The sequence below is a fragment of the Larimichthys crocea genome, chromosome III, assembly GCF_000972845.2.
Source record: "Larimichthys crocea isolate SSNF chromosome III, L_crocea_2.0, whole genome shotgun sequence".
NCBI lineage: Eukaryota > Metazoa > Chordata > Actinopteri > Sciaenidae > Larimichthys > Larimichthys crocea.
Genome location: NC_040013.1, coordinates 47,061,370 through 47,086,009, shown reverse-complemented (window position 1 = coordinate 47,086,009; position 24,640 = coordinate 47,061,370). Strand labels below are relative to the sequence as shown.

The following is a 24,640-nucleotide window of genomic DNA, read 5'->3' as shown; positions in this document are numbered from 1 at the left end:
TTACATGAATAACAAATGACTGTTTTAAAAGAACAATAAAAGTATACTGGAGTGCAGAAATGAATAGACATAAATGTCCGCTGTATGATAGTAAGTGACTTTGACACTGTATTCTGTTCTTTTCTCTGTTGTGTCTCTGTGTGTCTGTGTCTGTGTCTCTGTCATCAGGGTGCAGTGTGTCCAGTGAGCGGGGCAGAGCTAGAGTCTCTGCTGTCGTTAATCAGGGACCTGCTCCCTGATTTGGGCGAAGGCTTCCTGCTGGCCTGCCTGCAAGAGTACAACTACAACTCTGAGCTGGTCATCAACAACATCCTGGAGGACCGCTTGGCCCCCAACCTGGACAAACTGGACCGAGCCATGCCAAGGTAACATCACACACTTTACATATAGTGCTTAAATGTATTTTCTGCTGGATCATGCTGCTGAGGTTCTCATGTTGAAAGCACTGCTCTTTAGAAATGTTTCAGAATTTCAGTCTCATTTGAAATCATGCTCAGCATTACTTTGCAGGAAACTGTAGGGAACAGTCATTACATGATATGATTATATGGGTGGATACATGGATTATTGTTTAATAAATAAAATGTTTCAAACAGATGAAAAAACTTTACATCCGATCGTTCTAAAATAGAAAAAAGCAACATATCTTTTTGTTTGTTTCTTTGTTGGGGCTCTTTTACACGCAACTGTACAGATCCAAAGTTTGATGTGCAGATTGTTTCGCAGTTTTTTGTTGCAGATTGATAGTATTGAAGTTAAGGGTGGATCAAAATGAATTCGCTGTGTTTGACCCCTGTTCCTCTTCTGTCCTTTTAGGCCGGTGAAAGAGGAGCTTTCAGATGTTCTGAACGTTAGATCCAACGTGTTTGATGATGACGAGTTTGACGTCTTCCGCAGGGACCAGGTGGACATGTCCCGCATCTGGAAGGGAAGGAGGTGAGAGCACATAGGAGATTCTCACTAATCAGAAATGAGCCTTTTACCTGATTCAAGTCTTTAATCCTGCTTAGACTGTTAAAGGATGTCCAGACGTTATTGCCTCTCTTTTTAATGCTGCCCTTAAAAACACAGACTGTCTGAGGTCAAAGAGTAATCTTGCCGTGTTTTGTCATTCTTGCAGGAAAGGTGCGAACACTCGAGAGATGCTGAACGACAAGCAGCACATAGAGGAGCAGAGAGCTCGTTATCAGGCCTATGAGACGGTGGTGGATGAGGTTATCATTGAACCTGGTGAAAGTGCGGCCACCTACGACCTGGACGACTACGATGACGAGTACGATGACACCTACGACATGAACCAAGTTGGAGCTAATGACCTGGATGGAGACAGTCTGCTAAACAGAAGGTAAATGACAGAGCTGTATTTTTTGTGTGTGCATCTTTTGATCACAGTGAAGAATAATTTAAAAAAACACCTTTTTAATTTTCCCCAGATACTTTCTAAATTTGGAATATGTTGCAGTCCGTGTGAGTTTCATTTTAACTTTGTGTTTTCCTGCAGGCCTTTCACAGTCCCACTGGTACTGAGACAAGGAAACAAACCAGAAGATGATGAGGATGGTGTAGATGAAGAGGAAGAGGAGACTTTATCGGTACTGAGAAGAGTAGATCAACCAAGTTCACTGGGGATTATTTATATCTTTTTTTTTTTTATATTTCAGAATCATTTGTTTTCAAACATCACCTAAATCCTAAATGTTTAATTACATTCGTGTATGACTTTCCAACCGTGTTTTTACATCAATTATCCATTTTATTTCAGAACAATGTAAACAGGGACCAGTTTGTGCAGGACCCGGCTCTGCTGAGGGAGAGGGCTGAAGCTAGAAGAGCTGCTATGCAGCAAAAGAGAGGGTAAAGTAATATTCACTTTGCAAACTTACTTATTCAGTCCATCTGGATTTTGCCTTTTCTCCTTTCTTCCCAGTTTTTTTCCCTCCTCTGAATACAGGTTTGATAATAGAGGGTGTTCAGATTGTAAAGCTAAAAAACATTTTTGAAAGAGAAAACAAATAGTAAATTGCTCCAATGCCTCATGTTTAAATTCATTTATGATGTCAAAAAAGTTTTGTTGAAACTTTCCTTTTATCTCTGATGGAGACCTGCTTAACGTCTCTCTCGCCTCAACGAAAGCCCTGGTAGAAGGCTCACCTGGTGGCTTCATCAATGCTTCTGTTGACTTACCTCCATTCCTCTCTTTCAGTTTCCGACCAGAGCGCCGCAGTAACGTGGTGGGCCAAGCCAAAGGTCAGGGACAAACCCAGGAAACGACCCAGGACCGACGCAGAAAGGAGGCGAACAAGAGTCGTGTGTCAAACCACAACCGCCGCACAATGGCCGATCGCAAGAGGAACAAAGGCATGATCCCCTCCTGACCCGTGTGATAACAACCTGCTGCTCGAACCAAACAGACTCATGGTAGGAGGGAGGGACGTGTGAGTCAGCGAAAGTAAAGAAACTGGGGCTTCGTTGTTGTGTTGCGTTTACAGGTTGTGACTTTGGTGCCTGCAGTTTGTCCCCACGATCACACCTTAGACCTCAAGTCGCTGTCTTTGCTCGAAAGGAAACCAACAGATGGTTTCAGTTGTTAACTGATGAAAGGTTGAAATGGTGCATTAGTTTATCAACTTCCGTAATCACAACTTTTATAATCAGAAGCCAGCTTGCTGAAGTGTGAGACTCTGAACATCTACTTTTAGCGTTTGAGCCTAAAGGACGTTCACCTTCTTTGGCTCAAATGATTTTCTTTTATAGTTAACTAAAACCCAAAGTCCTGAGCGTGAGCCAGAGACTGAGGACAAAGAATAAGACCTTTTTATTTTTGCCAAGTAACAAATCAGTTTATTGAGATCCAGAGTGATGGATCTTTGACATCATCATCATTAAATAGACAACAAAGGAATAAAAGAAAGCAACAACCAGAGTTTTGGAGAGACTGAGATCCTTCTTTAGCTGGAAGAACAATTACTAACCTGGTGAACAAGTCTGGACATCAGCGGCAGAGTGCGTTGCTCTTACTACTCGTCCTGTACGAGTAGCTTGTGTGACTACTGCTTGCGTGTAACATTCAAGTGCATGCATGTGACGTCATCCACCTAATTCACACCACTGTTGTCCAGCCTTCGTGAAAACGTAACAAACAAGTCTCGAAAAAAGGAATCTATGACCACCTCATAAAGATGCTGTTGTTTGTGTTTGGAAGCACGTGCTGCACAGAGGCCTCGTGTCTCTCAGACTAGCTGTGGGCAAACTTCCTACATGTTGCCATGCACACACTATTTTCTATAAAGAGAACAGATCTATCAGAGCGTTTTGTAACAAAAAAAGCACATGTAATGGCTTTTTGGAGTTGACATTGCAAAAATTAAAACATGAAATAAATACAATAATACTATGTTTTTGACATCCTCCGACTCTGAGTCGTCACTGACAAAAATGCCAAAATCAATTCGATTTTTCACAGTAGACTGTCGTGGTTAAGAGTACGGCTGCACAGATGGAGCTTAAATTATTATTATTATTTCAATTTCTTAAAATGTGTTTTTTACTTTATTTTGATGAGGACAACTATTTATTATTAATGAATTGTCACCCACCCACCTTTGGTAAGTAAACTGTTATACTGTGCTAGAACTTTATGCTTTGGTTCTTTTTACATAGTTATAACAAGTTAATTAGTGAATTTGTGCCACGGGACAAGGCCATTTCACTCTTTCTGATAAGCTAAGCCAATGACTGCTATGTGTAACTTCATATTTCCCGTAGAGATATGAGAGTGGTATTGATCTTCTAACTTAGCTCTCAACAACAAAGCAAACAGGCACTGCACCAGATCCAAGATGGTTACGTACTACAAATTGCAGTATTAGGATTTAGCCGTGCCGCTGTATGTCAGAGGAGTAAGAAGACAAGTTTTCACATGACGTATGTCTGTTTGAGTCTGCTGTCAGAAGCAGAACTGATTTAGACTTCTTCACACACATTTTCTAAATGGAAGGAAACTGATGAAAGAAGAGAGAGAAGAAAGGTGAAAACGGAGTGGTGGCCCCTTCACAATGTTGACCTGCCTGTTTGACATCTCTACCACTAGTTGTTTAAAGCTATGCGACTGCAACTAAATCAACTACTGTAACGTACACTGAAGTCAAGTTTCCAAGTATGATTCAGGAAGTATGTTTGTGGTTTGGGTTTCTTTTCACTCTGCAGTTTAGTCATAAGGCATGTTAAGTGGAAACACTTGTCCACTGTCCTGCTACCAACTGTAGTGCAGTTACTTCTGGACTACAACTACCAAACTTCTACAACTAACATTTATTAGTACGAGTTTGTACACTAGATGAAATCAGTTATGTTTAAAACTCACATTTAGTCCACTTAATAAGTGGGTCACTGACATCATTTGGACCTAAAGTGAACACTGAAGCTGGCCAGACGATCAATACGTCCATGCTTAAAAACCATAAAGCATTGAATGTCCATGCAGAAACTACTGACTGAATTCTCACTCGGGTCGTCAGTGTTTGCTGAAGCCAAATGTACCGTTGGCACAAACACAGATTAGAAGGTGTTTGTGTGTCAGTCACATGAGTACAAACACACACACATCTTCACTGCTGTATATCACACATACAAATATTTCCACAATTGTACAGTAACATGAACCCAGGAAGAAGTACTGTTCATACACAACAGTACAGGTACAGTACTTCATAGTATTGTGTTTACACTACCACTGTATGGTCTGAGACCTGCTGCACCCACCCGAAGGTCGGACATCAAAATCGGACTGCTCCACAGTCCAGGCCATCGGCCAGCTGCTGTGAGAAGTTTATATTTGCTCCCACAATCCATTGCTGGAAGAAGGAAGTGTGAGGTCAGTTTAAAAAAAAAAGAAAAAACGGATACTGGAGTGTCACCGAGGAAGAGACTTGATTCCCAGAGCTGCTGCTGCTGCTGCTGCGGTGATGGAGGTGAGGTGACTGTTAACTGTCTCTGCAGACGCTGCCTGGACAGGGTTGAAGAAGAGAAAGACATTTAAATCTCCAGCTGATGGATTACAACAATTAATCAATAGATAACAGATAAGTGGATCAACAGAAAATATATGTAGCCTAAACGTACACATTGGACCTTTTAATGTTAAAACTGAAGCCAGTGCAAGTCTTCTGTTATCCTAATCCCAATCGTACTGAGTATTGTTACCTTTGATGAAACTGTTTTTGAATATTGGTATAAAATACTGACATTGGTATTTAAAGAGTAACTAAACACCCCCTAAAAGTCTTGTCTTTGCCGACCTCCCATGGTTTACTCTCACTTTGTTGCAGCGATGTACAGGTGTCCTCCAGGATGCTGTGACATCAGTGGGTGTGGTTATAGGTGCGAAAGAGCTAGAAATCTGATTTCACCCGTCAGTGATGTGCAGTATGTTGGGTAAAAACAATTTCAACCAGAGAGAGCTGTGAAAACCTCGTACATTAACGTGTTGTGCGGCTGTGCTTGATGCTGTGACTTGAACTCACTGAGGATGCTGCGTTTGCACAGAGGACAGGTGTGCTGCAGCAGCAGCCAGGGGTCGATACAATCTCTGTGATACTCATGAAGACACGGCAGCACCCGCAGACACTGAGACGGGAACAACACCACGCAGGACACACAAACAGTTTATGTTAATTCACTATCCTGCATGTAGTCTATATGCCTTTGTAGCTGATTTTAAGAGTGTAAGAGTGTTGTCTGACCTGGTTGTTATTAAACGGTTCCAGACAGACTGCACAGTTGTCCGTCTCTACCGGCTGGGATGGGTCACACCATCGTTTGGGCTGACGGTATGTTTTGGTCTTCAGGGACGACATTCTCTTCAGGACATCCTGTTTAGGAAGGAGCTGAAGAATTACAGAGCAGAACATCACAAACATGTTATCTACATCACTGTGTGCTGTTTTTGTTGGCCTTCCATCGTGTCTGTATGTGGACACAACTACATGGAAATATATAAAAGAGACGATACTTAGAGGACAAGTTGACCTTATAGAAGATATGATCTGTTAACTTTTATTTTGGAGGTTTACTACAAGCACCGGAAACTTATAGCTTGTTCCAACACTTCACTGAAGAAACAATAAATCACAGCTTAGCTAAGACTGAAATATTTTGCTCAACTTGAAATATGTATTAATATATATATAAGTACAAATGTAAAATACATTTTTGTGTTTGACCAAAGGCTGTCTGCACAACATCAGTGGTGAAAAATGTTAACTAATCAAATTTAGCATTAAGTAAATGAATTGATTTTACAGTGGGGGGGTCACAGAGAAAAGAAAATAAGTGCAAGAAATAGATGACATTTTACCAAAGAAATATTTAATTATTATTTAAACATACATGATCTCATCTGTCTATCTTTATCAGCAGTGGCAGAAGAAGGAGTCAAATATCTCAAAACTAGTAAAACCACAGTGCAGAAACACTCCTACATAATTGACATTCATCGCTCATGTTGCAGCTGCTAAAGATGGAAGCTTATTTGAATCCCTTTATATACTGCTGAATAGTTAGTGTGGAGAAAAAGTGGAAAACCAAAGAATAATCTGTGGTAATAACCTCTACCTCTAAGTCGTCATTCAACTCATGGTCCTGGTACTGCCAGCGAGCCTGAACGATGACTCCAGTGCTGAGGATCAGAGCCACCAGGAGGACTGTGTCCCACAGCTGCTGCAGGTACTTCTACAGACACACAGGAAGGATGTGTTCATTTAAATAACACTCTACACACAGAAACACACTACAACTCACAGCCAGAAGGATTTCTGATAGTAGAGAAACTGGGAAAATGCAAATGAGCACCAGACTTTTAACACATTTAAGATCTGTACTGCATATTGCAGTTTTACAATGTTTACTTTAATAATCAAAATAAAGTGATAACAGATTCAAATAATAACTTTCAAGGCCCAAACCGACTCAAGTTACTCACTAAAGGAAATTTAGCAGTTTTCACCTGGCTTTGTACCATTTATTCCACATCTGTAGGAGCACTCCCTAACTTTGTCGTGTTAAATTAGTGGAGCAGCTTTAAGACAATATGTTAACAGGGCGGATGGTGTGTTCGTTCTGCTCCGCACCTGGACCTGAGAGTTCGTCTCTCCCGTGCAGATGACCCCCTGCCACTCTCCGTAGCGACCTCCTCTGGATCGACCGCAGCTGGACCACAGCGTGAGCGTGGCTCCCTGCCCGAACACACAGCAGCATGTGCTTCACTGTCAGCTCAGCCTGTCATCTGTTCACTCACCACTGGAGGATGCTAACAACTGAGAAACACACTGTCAGCTGACAGATTGAGGAGCTCACCAGGTTGTCCTGCAGAATGGTCTTGTATGTGATTTTTGCTGTCGCTTGAAGACCCCTGTGGAGAGAGAACTGTCAGTCAGTGTAAATAAAGATTCACCATCACTACATGTACACACACAATTGCCTGATTACGATGAATAACCAGATTAAGATGGATTAATTAGTAATAATATTATATTTATTCAAGTTCTGATTTTGTTTTTTATTTGGATGTTCATCATTCAATACTGGTGCCAAAACAACATCTGGGATTCAGTCATCTGTCATTAGTATTCTAATCTTAACATAAACAGCTGTGTAAAAACTGTCTGTCTGATTTACAAAACAAACTGCGGAAGGACATATGTGATATCAAATTACCGGATTCATAAAACAAACTGGACTTTTTTGCATTTTATCTGCTTCCTTGTTGGCAGTGTCTGTAAGGTGTTCTGTACCTGAGCAGAGCTCCGATCAGCTTGGTGACATTTTCAGACGTCTGAATCACAATGATGGGCTTGGACAGCACCTGAGACAGATCCATCTACAACAGAAAGAGGCAGAGTTTTTGATTTTAAATTTGACACAAGATGTCTTTTAAGTTTAAACTTTCCCCCTCGACTTCAGGTCCAGATTGGAGACTTACCTCCCTGACAGTGTTTTGGTTGAGAGCCAGAATGATCAGAGCCGACGCTCCAAGGACCAAGGCTCGCTTCATCTTTAGCAGAGAGGATGCGTGTTTAGTTTGTCGGCATGAACAAAATTCACTACAGATTTAGAGTAAGATGAACTGCTTACTTTGTTGACCATTGCATCAGCAAAGGACTCTTGGTTCCCGGTGGAGGATTTGCTGTCGTCCATCTCCACAGGCACCACTCCGATCCATGGCTCCTGCTCTTTGGTGTCGTCATTTCCTTTTCCTCCACTCACCTGCGTCTCCTCAGTCTGAACCTGAGAACAGAAAACAGGCTGAATATTTGCATCGCATGGTGGAAATTCTAATATCGCCATATGTCATTTCTTGGGTGGGTGTGAACATGCATGGACAACTCAAGACTTCCTGGCAGACACTGTCTTGCTCAGGGGCTCCTCTGAAGTTGCTGTTTTAGGAAGTCAGGGGTATACTTGTTTACTTTTTTTTACTTTTACCATTTGTGACCTTCATTTCCTTCATATAATTTCTGACATTAATGATTATATATTATACATAATAATGTAAAAGCACATTTTATAAATATATTATGTTCCTGCTGACTTCCCACAGTAAATCATGATTTTTATCTACATTTACTGTGATATTTACTTTTTCTCCTAAAGTGTCTGAAAAGAGTATGTAGCTATTTTTAACCATCCAAATTAAAAGTAAAAATAATAATAAATTATGAATATTAATTCACACAAATTGGCTTCTTTTAAAAAAAAAAAAGATTATTATTATTTGGCTTTAACAGTCCAGAACAACAACCGTGCAGTCACAGCCAGACTCACCAGGACCAGCTCTCCCTCCAGCTCTTCGCCGTCCTCGTCCCGGTGCTCGGATATCCCGCTGCCCGTGCTGGACTCCACCACCTCCCCTTGGAGCAGAGCGCTCACGTCGGGCCGCTGCTCGAGGAAAACCTCCACCAGAGCAACCTGCTCTGCCGCGACCAGCAGCCCCGGCCACCGCAGCAGGAGGAGCGGTAACGTTACCCAGAGACAGCACCAGCAGCGAGCTGAAGACATGGCCCGAACAACAAGAGTGAGAGAATCCAGCTGAAACTGTGACAAACACACAAACCTGACAATCACCTGTTACCCATCATTCTGCATTTTGCTGCTAGCGCTTTTGTTTGTCAGTTAGCTAGACCTCCCGAAGAATGTAAACAAGAGAGGAAACTTCCGCCCGTTACCGGAAGAAGTGAGAGGATTATTATCTTGTATTCACAGATGCATCACCGGTAGGAAATTTGAGGCGCGTTACCGAAAATTAAATCCGACAAAAGACACGATTTTAGCTATTTATACAACATACTGAGATTTAAAATATCAAGTTTAACGTTAAAGTCTAACGCACAGTTACACTCATTTGGTCGTTTTGTTTACACAACCAAAGACGAATGTAGCAAATTCAGAGCAGGAAGGCCCATACTTCCTTCTTCCTCGATTACTCAGACCTGCCAATACTAGTACAGGTGGAGTGCCACATAAACCTTTATCCTGATATTTCACTTTTATTAACACTCCTCGTGTCAAGCTGTTCATTTTTAGTCCGATATTTTGTGTGAGTGAGCTCAGAAAGCTTAAAATCAAGCGACTTGTACCTGCTTCATTGTGCACACGCGCAGTGTGACCATGTTTATTGAAAGAAAGAAAAAAACGTTTTAATACTTCTTGTTGTAAGTGCGCATGTGCGATATTTTTGGATTACTACCAAAGATTGTCTATTGTATTTAATTGGAGATGAATCACCCAATAGTTTTAAAACCTGAGACAAATCCTTTCTCCACAATTTCAAATGTACGAAAAAACAAAACAAAAAGAACGAAATGATGAGAGAAATGAACAAAAGTATTTTTTTCATTGGCTTTCAACAAAACAATATGGCAATGACATGCTCATATTATCAATACACATTTATATGGTCTAAATCAATTATTCAAATGTAATGCATAACAGTGGAACATATTGCTCAATGCTTTGAACAGTAAGATTATTATTGTTGTAGGTGCCACATGCTGGGATGTTGATGTTGATGTTGATGTTTGTGTTGGTCTCAGCTGTCAGTTTGACACATTTCACGCATGTCACGGGGCGTGTGGTTGATTGAGTGATTGAATGAATGGGTATATAGTCACCTGTTCACCGCGGCGGCGGCTGCATGGAGAGGGGGTGAGTAGGGAGAGTGTATTTTTTTGTTGACCTCGTAACTTAACTGCAGACTGAACATCCTGTCTTGCCTTGCCTGGATTTGTCTGTTTTGTCACGCTGGAAATAGATACGGACACAATCGGAAAATACGAAGATGGCTTTGTCGTTTGTGTAGCGAGTCAGCTGTACGTTCATGAGCTGAAAGTAACTCATGATTTCAGCTTGCTGATAATATATTTTCCATCTAAAACACAAAACTAAGAACACAGGTCGACTTTTATTCAGTCAAACAAAAATGATCGAATAAAAATGTGAATGAAATGTACAACATGAATGCTTTACCTTAATTAACTGAAATGTTTCCACCTATTGAGTCGTGTTCTTTCTTTAGGCGCATGCTCAGATGGCCTGGGTCTACCGAAAGGACTGAAAACAGTTTGCTCTTGCATTATCATTTTGTTTTAATATGTTTTGGAAATAAATTTAACTCTGACGACAGTTCTGTCTCTTTCATCTAATATAGTGAATCGGTTAAATAAATAAAACATTGTAACATAGCATAGACCCGGCAGACAGTGAGGGAGTTGGCACTTCCTCACAGTAGATTCACATATAATATATAATACGTTTAATAACTCTTTCTTAAATATTATTATTGTTGTAAAGATTAATAGCGTGTTAGTTTATCATAAAGAGGGCCGGAGCTTCTCCTCTCTGTGGTTCCTCATTTCAGTCCCGAGTAATCCTCTTGTGATTTCTTCTATCTTTGGCCGAGTCAGCTGGTTGGACTGCTTCTCTAACGGGCGGTGCGACTCGTGTGTTTACATTTTTTTTCCTCTCTTGGCCTCTCCTTTTCACCTGCAGGATGACAGCATACTGAAGACGTGAATCAAAGAGAGAGGGACAGACAGAAATCCGCCTGTCACGGTTAGCGGTGACAGTGCTGTGTGTCTTTCTCTTTCCTTGTGTGAAGACTTGACGCAGCTCTGCTTTATCTCGCATCTTGTGGTCGCAGACATGAGCGGAAGAGTAGGAGACCTTAGTCCTAAACAGGCTGAAGCACTGGAGCAGGTAAGTTTTGCGATGATAATGATGATAATGATGATAATGATGATGATGATAATGATGATAATGATGATAATTATGATAATGATGATGATGATGATGATGATGATTGTGCTTGTGTAGTGCCAGTATAGCATTTCTCTGTTGTATCTCTTTACCGTGATTATTTCTTTTTTTTATCCCTATGATAAAACTGTGCAAATGGGTTAGAATCTGCATTTAATGGCTATCTTAACGGATTAATGAATAATTTACGGATATTATGGATCAGTTATAAGATATCTTTAAAAATAACTGTGATTTTGCCAGGTTATGAAAAGTCCAAAAGACTGTCGACTGCCAGAGGGCTGCAAGAATTAATCGATAAATTGTGCTGAAAACTATCCACAACCATTGCAATAGCTTGTTTTGTCTGCCCAACAGTCCAGCCCCCCCAAATATACTGCATCAGTCATATATGAGAAAAAAAAACTCATCCTTTCCTGACATTTCAGGAGCTGGAACCAACAAATATTTGGTATTTTTGCTTGAAAAATGACTAAAGCGAATATTTAATAATTTTTTTTCCCGACTACTTGACTATAATTGTCACATTGTGTGTATCCCATTCTTTTTAATGGCATTTTATAGTCCTTGTGTTTATGATTCACTTCACTGTTTCCATACAAATACATACATTCAAACACTGAAGTTGGTATGTCTATCTCTGTTTGGTATGGAACATGACTGTCCTACACTGAGATCTGAATGGAGTAAATCCCTTAATAAATCATAATTAAATAATTTAATCAAGAAAGAAATTAGCAGCCCTAATGCTCCAGTGTCCACCTGCTTTTGGCCATGCAATGTGGAAACCTAAAATGCTAACACATGCTTTGACTGTTTCCCTTCCCAAGCAAAACATGTTTACAGATATCCATTGTTGAACCTCGTCATTAAAGTGTGTAAAATAATTGGTCACCGTGTCACAAGTTCCAGCAGCATTAGGAAATGAAACCCACTAATCTGAAGCGATTTAGTAAAACTATAAATACCTTTCGACAAGGAAAAGTACTGTATTTGTCAAGACAGTTTTCATTCCCAGGGCTGCAACTGTAACTGCAAATATTAGTTTAAGACCTCTTATTTATGTGTCTCTTCTTCCCTCTTTCCTCTGGCTACAGTTTCGAGAGAGGATACAAGATATTCTTCCTCAACTTCCTGCACAGCATGACCATTTCCTGTTACGATGGCTCAGAGGTAAGTTGGTAGTCATGAGGCACCTGCTGCTTTTCACTGATCACGGCTTGCTTTCACCACAAAATCTCTTTTCTAATTCTCTCCACTGTGGTAAATTTGTGATCATTTACCTACAAACGTTTGTATTTACAGGGAAAATCTGATAGTGTACATGAGCAAAAAGCAGAAACTCCAAGGGTTTATTGCATGAAAGGACATGATGCAACACATGTGGTGGAGAGAGAGACTCACATGGTTTTAAAGCCTGAGCACAATGCTCAAACCACAACTCAAAAACCAAGCACGCCATTTAGTTTCCCGAAAAAGTCTTTCATTTGTAGTTGTTTGCATGCTGTCCATAGATGTTACATAAACTACTTCTCCATCAAACCTGTAGCAAATACTGCCACTACTGCTAGCTATAGTAGTTAGGAACACACTGTCTCATGTCCAAGTAATGTCCAATTTTTTTAGGTTTTAGTAAAAAAAAAAACCTGACACAAACTTGGATAAATTAATAATTTTTAATTGGTTAATTCATTGATCCATTTTGTAGGCCATATTGTTTCTACTGACTCTATCATGCTTTCATACATGGACCAGTATAAAAGGTTTCTTAGATGTAACTTGGTGAAGCCGTGGAAAACTCTGGTTGAGGGTTAGACATTCAGAGAAATGGAAAGCATTAATAAGGGAGCCCTTGTGCTGATTAGTTCTGGAGCATTGCTCGAGCACTCTGTGTATCAGGCTAATCCAGGGATAATCGCATTAAAGGCACACTACGACGAAAGACAGCCCGTCTGCCTGGAGAAACTCTGCTGCTGTGTTTCTGTTGCTTTCCAAAGTCGTTTCATAACGAGAATTGAAGACTTACTGAACCACGTCACAGCAACAAACACGGACAACAAGGGTCTGTTCGACCAATGTACGCTCTGACTGATTCAAGTTATTTTCCCTTTCAGTGTGGTTGTAAAGAGATCTCTCTCATTCAAGCTGTGGGAACAGTGAGGATAGTTCAGTCCAGTTCACTGATCTAAGCAAATAGCCTGAGGTGGCACATTAATGATTAGTCTTTGTTTGTTGGCTTTCACTGAAATCATCATGCAATGAGAGCCAAAATGAAATTAAAGTTACAATTTACCAGTTTATATACAGTAAAACATAACAAGTCCTTGAAGCTGAACTTGAATTGTAATGTTGTGAGTGGAATGATGGATAGTGATAGATGCAGTTAGATCCTGCTTCTTCGACATGATAGAAGATGAGTCTTGTACTAGAGGCCAGTGATTCTCCTCTAACTAAACACTGACCTGTCCTCAGATGACTCACACTCCAGCAAGGAGTACACAGCATTTATCTCCACGTATCCATCTCCACGTCAAGAGATAAACGAGCCAGGATAAATGACACCAATTTAGTCTTACTTTATACTAGCGTATCAGTTGTACTTTAGTATGTGAAGACAGACTAGAGTCTACTAGAGTCTGTTTGGTTCAGTAAAACAGACAGAAACTTCTGAACACATTTTTAGTCACAAGACAACTGTTGTTTTAGCATCACATTGTCATGATGAAACTGATTCCCTCTTTTGACTTCCACTTGTATTTTCTCCAGAGCTATAGGGAAGGGATTTTAGCTGTTTTAGCTTCTTCAGCTATCTACAGGACATAAAATACTTTTTGTACTGTCTACTTTTGGGTTGTTTATAACTGACTTGCCAAGAATGATGCCTTCACCAGATGACTTGTAAAACAAGTTGGACAGCGGTGGCCTAAAGTTTAGAGAAGTGATCTGTAAATCTCTGCCACAGTTATTTCAGATACTCAAATATGACCCGAGGAGCAACACTAGGTCTGATGTCACTTTAAAACAAAGAAATGCTTTGTGCTACACCTTCAGATTGTTTCATACACGCTGTTGATGATTATACATGGGGATATATTTGGGAAGGAGCAGGAGAGTCACTCTTCTAGCTTTCCAGCACTGTGTATATTATTAGTTAAACATAGCAAATCCACTGTTATTATTCAGTAAAGTGAGGCAATTGGAACACTTAGTAATTATTCAAAATAATACATGGCCTGGTCATATACCAGAATCTGCTTTGTGCCTTTGTAATTTTAAGTCATTCAATGGCCTAGTTATAGTGCCAGGATGGAGCATAGAGCTACAGTGTAATCCACTTGCTGGTGTAAATTATAATTCTCACTTCATGACAACAGCACTGTTGTGCTTTTCCACCGGACTGTCAGCAGCAGAGCTAATCACCTTAGATGCAGAGTATTAGACAGTGGACTGTGTGTCAACTCTATTCAGGATCAGACACATTGACACAGTGCTTTAAATACTGACCATGTTAGAGAGGAGGAGATGTGGTGTTACTTATTCCCAGAGGCTTTCAATGTAAACTTTATAATTTAGGAGATTCCTAAAGGCTGTGTCATTTGTGTATGGAGTGGAAACTTTTAAAGATTTTTTCACCTACTGGTTGTTTCCATTTACACATATTCTGTTGCCTCTCTAAAACCTTTATATAACATTTGACAGTAAAAGGTGTCTTTGTTAGACCAAGGATGATCAAACTAAAGTCTAAACAGTCTATTCAAATTCTGCTCTTTTTCATTTTTATCCTTTATTCTATTTAGTATTTCCTCCTGTGATCATGTAAAACCTCCACAGCTCCTCCTCTACTTTAGTAACTCAGTGGTTGACCTTTAGTTTAAAGATGGACTTCTATCACATGTCTTTACTTGTGTTTACTTGAGAATGTGTATAATTATTATAATGATGCTTCAGTTTTTATTTTACTTGGGTTTGTGTCGTGTAAATACAGTTTGCTTGCTTACTTTATAATATAAGTTCTAATGTATAGAATAATAATATAGAAATAAGGAATTTAGTGTATTGGTGGAATCTCTAATTGTCCCTCTCTGCATTCTGGTTAAAGAGCATTTAACGTCATGGATATCTACAGTATATTTATCATCTTTTTTTTTTTTTTTTGCTTTTCTTTTTCAGCCAGAAACTTCAATGTCCAGAAGTCTGAGGCCATGCTGCGGAAGGTAACATGATCAGCTGCTCTGTCAAGTAGAACATTTTTATAGTTTTTGCATTTGTCACTCTCTTGTAGAAATGCAGCACCAATCATAATGGATTGCAAGCCAAGGTACAACCACATTGCCTTTACTTCCAGTGACTAATTTGAAAGTGCAGTTAGCACCAGTACAGACTGTTCAGCCCATCTGCTCGGGAGTGGCTGCAGATTAGAGAGGAGCAGCATGGTAATGGTTCACTGTGGGGAAACTGAGTCATTGTGGCAGGAGAGATAAGAGATAGATACATGGGTTAAATGAGTATCTAAGACAGAATACACTTTATAGCCACCTAACTTAAAGCTGCATGAACTGATCTTTGTCTACTAGGGAGTAGAAGACAGCTGTGACATATTGACCTCTACCCAGTTTGCTAACCACACTACTTTTTAATAACACACCCACCAATGTAACAAACAACAACAACAGGTATTGCCATTATTTCCTGACCCAGTAGTAGAAATGATTAACTAGGCTAAAAACAGATATGTAAATGTATATATTAAAAAGGCCTGTGAGCCAAACAGAAACATTTTTTCCTCTTTGTTGGTGGACTTGTGGTTGTAATCATGCGTTGTCAGGTATGCGTGAGCTGTAGTGTGTACACAGCGTAAATCACTGATCCCCTTCCTGCTGATGGGGCAGGTTTTTACATCTTCTACTGTCTTAAACCTCCTAAGCCACTTAAATCACTACATTGTGCTTGGATGAATCTACGTCTTTCATCAAGGAAGTTTAAAAACTTACTGTATATTATTAAGTCTACAATTAACATGCACCCATCTTTTCTTCCAGCATTTGGAGTTCAGAAAACAGATGAAAGTAGATACAATAATCACAGACTGGCGTCCACCAGAGGTAAAGACCTTGTAAAGGTTCAGTGTACTTAAGAGCAAGTAACTTAAATACTTAAACTTAACTGTTTTAAAATTTAACCTGTCTCCAGGTGATAGAAAAATATTTGTCAGGAGGGATGTGTGGTTATGACCGTGAGGGCAGTCCCATCTGGTATGATGTCATAGGACCTGTGGATCCTAAAGGCCTCTTCCTGTCTGCCTCCAAGCAAGACTTCATCAAATCCAAGATCAAAGACTGTGAGGTCCTGCAGAAGGAATGTAACCTGCAGTCACAGAGGGTAAGAGTAGAGACGACAGATGTTCACACTTGATACAAAAACATTGTCTAATATAATAATAATTATTAAAAAATATTATTTAAAAATAAGACAGGTACACAAAAAAATAGTGGAAACTGTTGCAGTAGAGTGTAATTTCCTTTGTGAAACAGTACTCAAGAAAAGACACTATATAGGTCAGTCGTCATCTTATCAGGTTTCCTACTGATAAAATCAAATGTGACCTCTGAAGTTCTTTAAGTTCTTAATTTGGCACGGTACATATCTTAAGATAATGAAACACACAACATACATCTTGATATTGATGAATAAGCATTACATTTTGCAACCTTTTTTAATAATCATTGAATTTTTAATAATAACGTGTTGTTTTTTCAGATGCCATATGGATGCATCTTTCAGTTTCAGTACATTACATACATTTGGCAGACACCTTTATACAAAGCAGTGATGTTTTAGGAGCAATTTGGGGTTCACTGTTTTTTTTTTGTGGGCATAAAGAGCCAAGAATGACCAACCAACCAGATTGTACAGTATATACACACCTCTTTATAATTTATTTTATACTTTCGGAGATTAAAATTTCCTCTCTTTCGGTCACCTTTTTCAACCAGCTTGGGAGAAACGTGGAATCAATCACCATGATCTACGATGTTGAAGGTCTGGGTCTGAAACATTTATGGAAACCTGCTATAGAGACATATGGAGAGGTACAGAGACACAGACATATAGTGCTTACATAGTAGGTCAGTACATTGACCTCACAAAACTGATATTTGGTTTGGTTGATCAAACTAGTAGCTTCAGTTCCAAATATTTTATTTTTATTTATGTGTGTCACCAGATCCTCCAGATGTTTGAGGACAACTATCCAGAAGGCTTGAAAAGGCTGTTTGTCATTAAAGGTAAATATGTCCTCCCAGAGTTTTCATTATTGCTGTTAACGTTTGGTTAACACTTTAACGTTTTTCTCCTGCAGCCCCTAAACTATTTCCTGTGGCCTACAACCTTGTCAAGCACTTCCTGAGTGAGACCACGAGACAAAAGATCCAGATCCTCGGGGGTGAGCCACTACACATCACTGCATCTTATTTTGGACAATATTTCATCCAAATACAAAATTCTGATAAACACTTTGACCTCCTCCTGCTCTTTTCTGATAAATTAGTTTTGTTGTTTCCCGTCTGACAGCTAACTGGCAGGAGGTTTTACTGAAGTACATTGATGCAGAGGAGCTGCCGGCGATATACGGGGGCAAACTGACGGATCCTGATGGAGACCCTCGCTGTCGGACCAGGGTGAGTCAGTAAATGAGCAAGCCAATCTTGATACCAATGGGTGTCGTGCTTTTGATACTAAGGTGGGCTGATGATGAGTTGGAAGAGACAAGTATGTAATAAGTTCCTGTTCCTGTTTAACAGCTTCCAGTTTGCCCGTCTTTGCAAACTCTCTGTTTGGTGTACGCTTGGATTACTATTTTTATATATGTTTATATATTTTATATTAGTTACAGTTTTTTTATTTTTTTGAGTAAACAGCTTACAGACAAGCTGGTATGGTTGAAATGAGAATATAAATAAGGATCATTTAAAAATAAATGATCCTTAATTATATTTTGATATGATATGGAAAATCTGGAAAAGTGGTAAAACTGATGTTTAATTGAATAAATCAGACTGTTGAGGCAAGAATATGAGGCAACTTTACTTTTCACAACAAGTACCAACAGCCCTGCGATAGGTACAAGTCTGTTCCCAACAACAGCTGATCAGCCCTCCTGTTCAATCAGATCTGCATCAGCTTGCTTGCTTTGGAGTACTTTCATATATACCCGTTTATATGTTATCTTTATAGACTTTCATAGACTAGTTCTTTCACTGGTTTGCATCATGTGCTCATTTAGTTTGACAGCTTACAGCTTTGCTTTAGTGAGAGACTGGCTGGCTAATATGCAAACTTGTTTTATGTGAGTTCCTCTCCTACCCGTTCCTCCAGTTTGTCACAGGCAGGTATACATTAGAAAGTAACACTTTGTCTAAACAGGAACAACCCAATGTCACATTCAGGCTACAAAGTAAACATAATGGATGAAATGTTTTCCAAAACACTGGATCATAAAATGTTAATGCTGCTGACACTGGTTCAGCAAGGATCCTGTTACACATGAATGAGCCAATTTGGCTGCAGCAGGTCAATGACAATGCAAGGACTATTCTGGACTGGCTCTGCACAGCAGAATGAATCAATACAGCTGATTACAGTATGGTTTCTTTCTGGCACGCATATACCAATATCACGTAACTGATGCAAGAAGGATGTAGTTTGTGGGTTTCCTGGTTTCACTGATTAGATGTTTGGCTTTGTGAATTATAACAGGTAATGGTAGAGGACTTTTTCCTTTCAAACCACAGGAAACTGCAGATGAGAAATGAATGACTTCATTAAAAAAGCTCCCTCTTCTTCCCTGCTGCAACCCTGCCTCACTGCGTAGAAATGGCCAAATGAGATCTGACCTGATATATCTTAGTCAGTAGTGTAGTTCGAGCAACAAGTAGTCACACTTAGACTGACTGACGTTTGTGACTGTTTCTGTAGATAAATAATTGGGCCCAAGACAGATGAGGATCAGGAAGAGAGGAATTCATTTCGGCTACATTCAAGACTAAAGGAATTGAGATGCTCGGCCTCAAAGTGTTTTCTTTTTTTCTACCTTTTTTTTAAATACAGTTTTTCTTTTTATTTAGTTAGCTAGTTGTTTGTTCTTGACATTGTACTGTATTCTTCAGTTAGGTCATTCTTGCCGAGTGTTGGATGAAAAGATTGACACCACTCTCCGGTCTAGACAGTGAATATGAAGCTAAAGCCAGAAAACAGCTGGCTTAGCTCAGCATAAACACTGAGTGTTCGAGGGAACAGCTAGCCTAGCACAGCATATATCTCCTTGGAAAATTTAGCATTTTTATACTTCGGTTTACTGATAGGTGGATTTCATTACTATTGGACAGAGCCAGGCTAGCTGTTTCCTCCTGTTTTTAATTTAGATAAATATAGCATTGTGTATTTCCCCAAATGTCAAACTTTTCTTTAAGAATTTTGCATTATTTATGGGCAGGGGCGCTGACAGGGGCCCCCAAAAAAATAGGTAAACACCAATATAAAATTATTAAACCATCATCATTGAGTATATATATTTCAAATATAATAATGAAATTAATTATCTTTGTTTTTACATGTTTTGGGCAGTAAAAGTTGTCCTTTAGCACATTTTTATGGTGGTTTTTAATCTTGCATCAAATAGTGAACTGTACTGCATACTGTATGCAGACTTGCATGCATGTACAAATCACCAGCAGTAAATATTGTGCTAGTACTAGTATTGAACTGCAAGACGCAAAACAGTTGCAGGGCTTTTAATTAGAGTTGTGTAAAGCTTTTGATGGGATAGTTAGGTCCTAGAAATGTGGTGGCAACAGCTGCGCAGAGGGGGACCAATTAGATTTTTTTGTCATGGGGCCTAAAATTCCTGGCAGCGCCCCTGTTTATGGGCCTAAAAGATTGCACTTAAATCATACAATTTGTATGTAAAGGATACCCTTTGGTAGAGTTTAAAGTTTTTTTTTTCCCCTGTAGTTTTATAGCTCACTATTGTTGGTTTTTATTCAAAGAATTAGTTCATTTTTATGTTTAAATTTATAAAAACTGGATGTATAATTTTTACAGAAAACATTTTCCGAGCTGTTAATGTCGTGGGAGGAAAACTTTGGAGCCTTATGCATGTTATATGTGAGGTTTTTCTCACTCTCACTCTTTCAGGTTCAGTCCGATCTCTGCACAATTGAAGTTTTGCTCTCTAATATGAATATATGACGTATGTGACAGTGTTTGTTTTTCTTTTAGTAATGCCTTTCTTTCTGCATCTTTTCTTTTTGTCTGTGGCAGTCTCCCAACAATGGTTCTGTTAAGTTTGACTTCTCTGTAAGGTTTTTAAAGAAGTGGATTCAGAAGAGTTTGACTTTCCTCATAAAGCTTATCTCTCTAAATATTTGCAGGAATTATTCTTCCTTAAACTGTCAGGCATCTCAGAGTCCAAGAGGACACATTTTCTTATGTTGTGTGTGTGTACTATGTCTGTCATCTGTAATATACATGATGTTAGTTATCACTCTCTGGATTAAACTCATCTCACTTACATGAGGAAAACACTGCCCTCTGTTGGTTCATTTATGTGCTGCATTGTACAGTACTGTAAAACCACAGGATTTTTTATTTATGTGAATAAACTTTTATTTATGTGAATAAACAGAAAAGTGGAAAAGAGAATATTTTATATCATTTTTTGTGCTAAAGATGTAAAAGTAAGTGATGACTTTCCGTTTTCTCTAATTTCTCCTGCTCTCTGACTTTCAACATTTCTTATATTTAGCTTTTTGACACCCATATCCTAACTCTGTTTATGCATGGTCTCTGCTGCAGATAAACCATGTCGGCCCAGTTCCCCCCTCCTACTATGTGCGGGACCATGTTATGGTGAACTACGAGCAGTGTATGACCGTCAGTCGAGGATCCTCCAAACAGCTGGACTATGAGATCCTTTTCCCTGGCTGTGTTCTCAGGTCAGTTCCGCACCACAAAGTGTTCTCAAAAAGTTATTTATTACTCATTTATTAGGCAAACAGTCACTGGTTCTAGCGTCTCTGGATTTGTTTAATGTGCTGTCATTGTTAATTGAAGATTTCTGAGTTTTGGACTGTTGGTCAAAACAAACAGATGACGCATAGAAGACACAACACTGGGAACAATGTAGTTATATTATTAGTAATTTTAAGTTTAAGATTAACAGATATATCTTTATTTATTATTTATTTATATTTTTTGCATACAGCGGAGTAGTAGTAATCTCAAAGCCTGGTGCATTTATAAAACAATTCTTTATGAAATAATTAATTTAGTAATCTTTTTTTACTTTCTGCAGGTGGCAGTTTGCCACACAGAGTGCAGACATTGGTTTTGGGGTGTTTCTGAAGGCTAGAAAAGGTGAATGGAAGAAGGCAGCTCAGATGCAGGAAGTAGTGCCCAGCCAGCGTTACAATGCCCACTTGGTGCCTGAGGATGGATCACTGACCTGTGAACGCCCAGGAGTTTGTGAGTAACCCATAACACTCAGCATAGGCTTTATGATATGTAATCAAAACAATGTTGAACATGTTATAGCAATGTTAGATCAGACCCAGTAGTATAGTAAATATTCTGGGTTTTTTTGTCTTCCCCAGATGTTCTGAGATTTGACAACACTTACAGCATCTTCCAGGCCAAACGAATCAGCTTCACTGTTGAGGTCCTGCTCCCTGACCACTTACAGTCCCCACAGGCCAACGGGGGGTCCAAAAACCACATGCAAGCTGAGGGCAACAGCCAGTCATAACCAAGATAATACAATATTCCACTTCCATGTTGTCAGATCTGTTATGTTTAGCTGCCAATAGTAAGCACAGCCTGAGAGACTTGATTTGAACAGGAACCACAACATGCTGCCAAAACACTGAAAAGTATTTAATCCATGTCAAAACCTCTTTGACCGTTTAATCAGCTTTAATGTTGATCTTATTTACGTGCTGATCCATTTGAAAACATTTATAAAACAAAGTCAGTATGTGAGTAAAGTATGTGGACATAGATTGTGTGCACTAAGCCTCTTGTTGTGGAGAAATTGCTGAAGTCAAAGGTCAATGGTGAGGTCAGGAGAGAAGAAAGTGTTCAGGAGCCTCTGATGTCTTATGCTGTAATATTTATTGATGCTTGGCCAAGGAGAATTAGAGACACTCTCAAAGTACATCAGAAGGGCTTGAGTCGGTCTCACATTCTGCCAAACTCATGCTGGTAGATAGACTTTAAACCCCAAAACACCACAAATACCCAGAATTATCCAAAGAGAATGTTTTTACCTATGTTAGCGTTACCGTCAGCACATACTAGTCTGGAGACACTGTTGTCTGTTTATGTTAAAGAACATGTCGAGGAAGGCAGCAACAGGTCTCTTCGACCCTGGCCACCACAGTGTTGAGATAGACTGGCACCTACTGTTCCCAATCAAAGCCAAACAACTAATACTGCTGAGGACCTCAAGGCCCACACGTGACTTTGTGTAACCTAAGGATAGAAAACACCTTGGTAACACCTCTTAACTCCTTAGTAGGAATCTTAATGCTTCTAAATCTTAATGTGCTTTGTGCTTTGAAATCCTTTCATGTTTCAATATGACATGAACTTGGCTCTGTGCACAACAAAGTTCATTAATAAATCATTTTCTCAGTTTGGTGTTGAAGAACTTAACTGTCTACCTCACTGATGCTCTTGTGGAAAACCTGAAACCAAAAGAAGAGCTGTTATAGCAGTTTATTAATGCTCATGAATGAGATATTTAACATCATAGAATAGGTGTAATATTTGGGTGTCCACATATGTCTGGTCATGATGTAGCTTTACATTTAATGTTCTGTTGGAACTTTTTATTGCTGCTAAGAGAACCCATGTTAACAAAACCTAATTTATATTAAGTTTAGTGTTGCTCCTGAGGTTGCTGGTTGAATTGGTAACATTATGCATCTCCGTCTTAAAGGGGAACGCCACCTATTTTACATGTAAATGTGTACTTACAGATTTTGGGGGGTACTATTGCATATGTAGAAAAAGTAGTATAAGGCTTTTGAGGCTCCAGAGGGAGCTCTGTGGTGTCTGATAAATTGCCTCAAGTGATGTCACTTGAGTCAATGTTGGTTGGGACTGAAGAGTACAAGTTTGAAAGTTATCTGGAGGTGTGGAAAGAAGTGAACTTGCACTACTTGAACTAGCATTACACACCCAAATTACGCATATATAGAAATGTTTCTATATCTATGAAATACTTGTCTGTTATCATGTTGCATCGTGTGTAATGAGGGCGCCACGTTTTGGAAGAAGAAGGTACAAAGGAGTACAAAGATCCTCACTTATGTGTTGACCATTGACGGTTTTAATTAATGTTTCTCATGTGAAATGTTTCAAACAGGCACCAAGTGAATCAGGCCAGTGCTACCACAGCCTGCTTTAATGGTATGACGTGTAAAATAGACCAACACTCCTATAAAAGTAGCACAAGAGTGAAATAGTTTTTTAATTTTCTAGTTATGCAACAAAGAATTTACATTTTCTATAAATGTTTTTTTTTTTGTATATGTATATGGCATACATACTTGGCATGACAATCAGAAACAGTATTTCAGCAATTTAGTGAATTTATATAAGAATAAGTTTTGTTAGCATTTTGGACATTCAACATGTCACATTAAACATTCCTTTAATTCATAATTACACATGTAAGGCTTAAGGAATCATTTGTAAGGAGTTTATAACTTAAGTTGTATCTTTACCTTTTGAAATCTACTAATCTTTAACATTCATTATCGATTGGATGTGCCTTTAATGGTTGTCTTTTTTCCCCTTGACATATTTGCAGGTAATATATATTTATTTATTTCCTCATTTCTAATTTACTTCCAGAAAGTATAAGTCAGTTGAAATTATTATTTAATATTATCAAAGTATTAATGTCTACATATATATTAGATTCAGTCAGAAAATCAATATTTATTTCAAGTAAGGTACATTAATATATATAATGTATAATATAAAAAATATTCCTGTTAACTCATTTGAAGTGAATGTAAAATGAAAATATGAAATTATGTCTCACCAGACAATTAGTGAATGTAGATTGTGGCTGATTTTTCACATTATTTCCAGTATTTATATTGGAACAGCACTGAGAGACCTTTGCAACAAGTCCCAGGGAAACAAAGTAAGCTTACCGTCATGGTCATGCTGTCTGGTTTGCACAACTGCTGATAAAGATCTTTTCATGTATGATGAAGAGAAGTGAATAAAAATAAATGTGTTGACAACAGGCTTATTTTAA

General features: G+C 39.0%; 3 protein-coding genes across 9 annotated transcripts in view; 2 read left to right on the top strand and 1 right to left on the bottom strand.

The window, feature by feature from the left end:
• The window catches only part of ascc2 (activating signal cointegrator 1 complex subunit 2), an 8,534-nt gene extending 5,131 nt beyond the window's left edge, over nt 1-3,403 (top strand). For both annotated transcript variants that reach the window (XM_010751343.3, XM_027275841.1), the window contains exons 14-19: nt 169-365; nt 817-936; nt 1,121-1,345; nt 1,502-1,592; nt 1,763-1,854; nt 2,204-3,403. In XM_010751343.3, coding sequence (XP_010749645.1) covers nt 169-365; nt 817-936; nt 1,121-1,345; nt 1,502-1,592; nt 1,763-1,854; nt 2,204-2,375 — 897 coding nt within the window. In that variant the 3' untranslated portion in view covers nt 2,376-3,403. The remainder of the gene's footprint in view (nt 1-168; nt 366-816; nt 937-1,120; nt 1,346-1,501; nt 1,593-1,762; nt 1,855-2,203) is intronic.
• rnf215 (ring finger protein 215) lies at nt 2,830-9,470 on the bottom strand. 3 transcript variants are annotated; one of them, XM_010751348.3, is made up of 10 exons: nt 8,821-9,466; nt 8,131-8,283; nt 7,979-8,050; nt 7,791-7,876; nt 7,354-7,408; nt 7,128-7,232; nt 6,613-6,729; nt 5,742-5,885; nt 5,523-5,625; nt 2,830-5,005 (listed from the first exon to the last, which is right to left on the bottom strand). In XM_010751348.3, exons 1-10 carry the CDS (start codon nt 9,052-9,054, stop codon nt 4,983-4,985), a joined length of 1,092 nt encoding a protein of 363 aa, XP_010749650.1. In that variant the 5' UTR covers nt 9,055-9,466; the 3' UTR covers nt 2,830-4,982. The 3 variants fall into 3 exon arrangements, with proteins under 3 accessions (XP_010749650.1, XP_010749649.1, XP_010749648.1); XM_010751347.3 differs by lacking the exon at nt 2,830-5,005 and having other exon boundaries at nt 5,012-5,625; nt 5,742-5,870; nt 8,821-9,470; XM_010751346.3 differs by lacking the exon at nt 2,830-5,005 and having other exon boundaries at nt 5,012-5,625; nt 8,821-9,469.
• Nucleotides 8,956-24,640, top strand: LOC104935499 (SEC14-like protein 2). 4 transcript variants are annotated; one of them, XM_027275846.1, is made up of 13 exons: nt 8,956-9,070; nt 11,044-11,250; nt 12,408-12,483; nt 15,481-15,524; nt 16,350-16,412; nt 16,501-16,689; nt 17,304-17,399; nt 17,534-17,594; nt 17,669-17,752; nt 17,881-17,987; nt 21,163-21,302; nt 21,662-21,831; nt 21,960-24,640. In XM_027275846.1, exons 2-13 carry the CDS (start codon nt 11,197-11,199, stop codon nt 22,109-22,111), a joined length of 1,236 nt encoding a protein of 411 aa, XP_027131647.1. In that variant the 5' UTR covers nt 8,956-9,070; nt 11,044-11,196; the 3' UTR covers nt 22,112-24,640. The 4 variants fall into 4 exon arrangements, with proteins under 4 accessions (XP_027131647.1, XP_027131650.1, XP_027131659.1 ...); XM_027275849.1 differs by lacking the exon at nt 8,956-9,070 and adding an exon at nt 10,029-10,200; XM_027275858.1 differs by lacking the exon at nt 8,956-9,070 and adding an exon at nt 10,227-10,364.

Bases quoted from the DNA above. Each gene is read 5' to 3' on its own strand.
- rnf215 (XM_010751346.3), bottom strand. From the start codon at position 9,054: ATGTCTTCAGCTCGCTGCTGGTGCTGTCTCTGGGTAACGTTACCGCTC. The intron at 7,877-7,978 runs GTAAGTCTCCAA...TTTCTGTTGTAG, and splicing joins ACCAAAACACTGTCAGGGAG to ATGGATCTGTCTCAGGTGCT. The intron at 7,409-7,790 runs GTACAGAACACC...CTCTCTCCACAG, and splicing joins CTGATCGGAGCTCTGCTCAG to GGGTCTTCAAGCGACAGCAA.
- LOC104935499 (XM_027275846.1), top strand. From the start codon at position 11,197: ATGAGCGGAAGAGTAGGAGACCTTAGTCCTAAACAGGCTGAAGCACTG. The intron at 17,753-17,880 runs GTGAGCCACTAC...CCCGTCTGACAG, and splicing joins AAAGATCCAGATCCTCGGGG to CTAACTGGCAGGAGGTTTTA. The intron at 17,988-21,162 runs GTGAGTCAGTAA...TCTCTGCTGCAG, and splicing joins ACCCTCGCTGTCGGACCAGG to ATAAACCATGTCGGCCCAGT.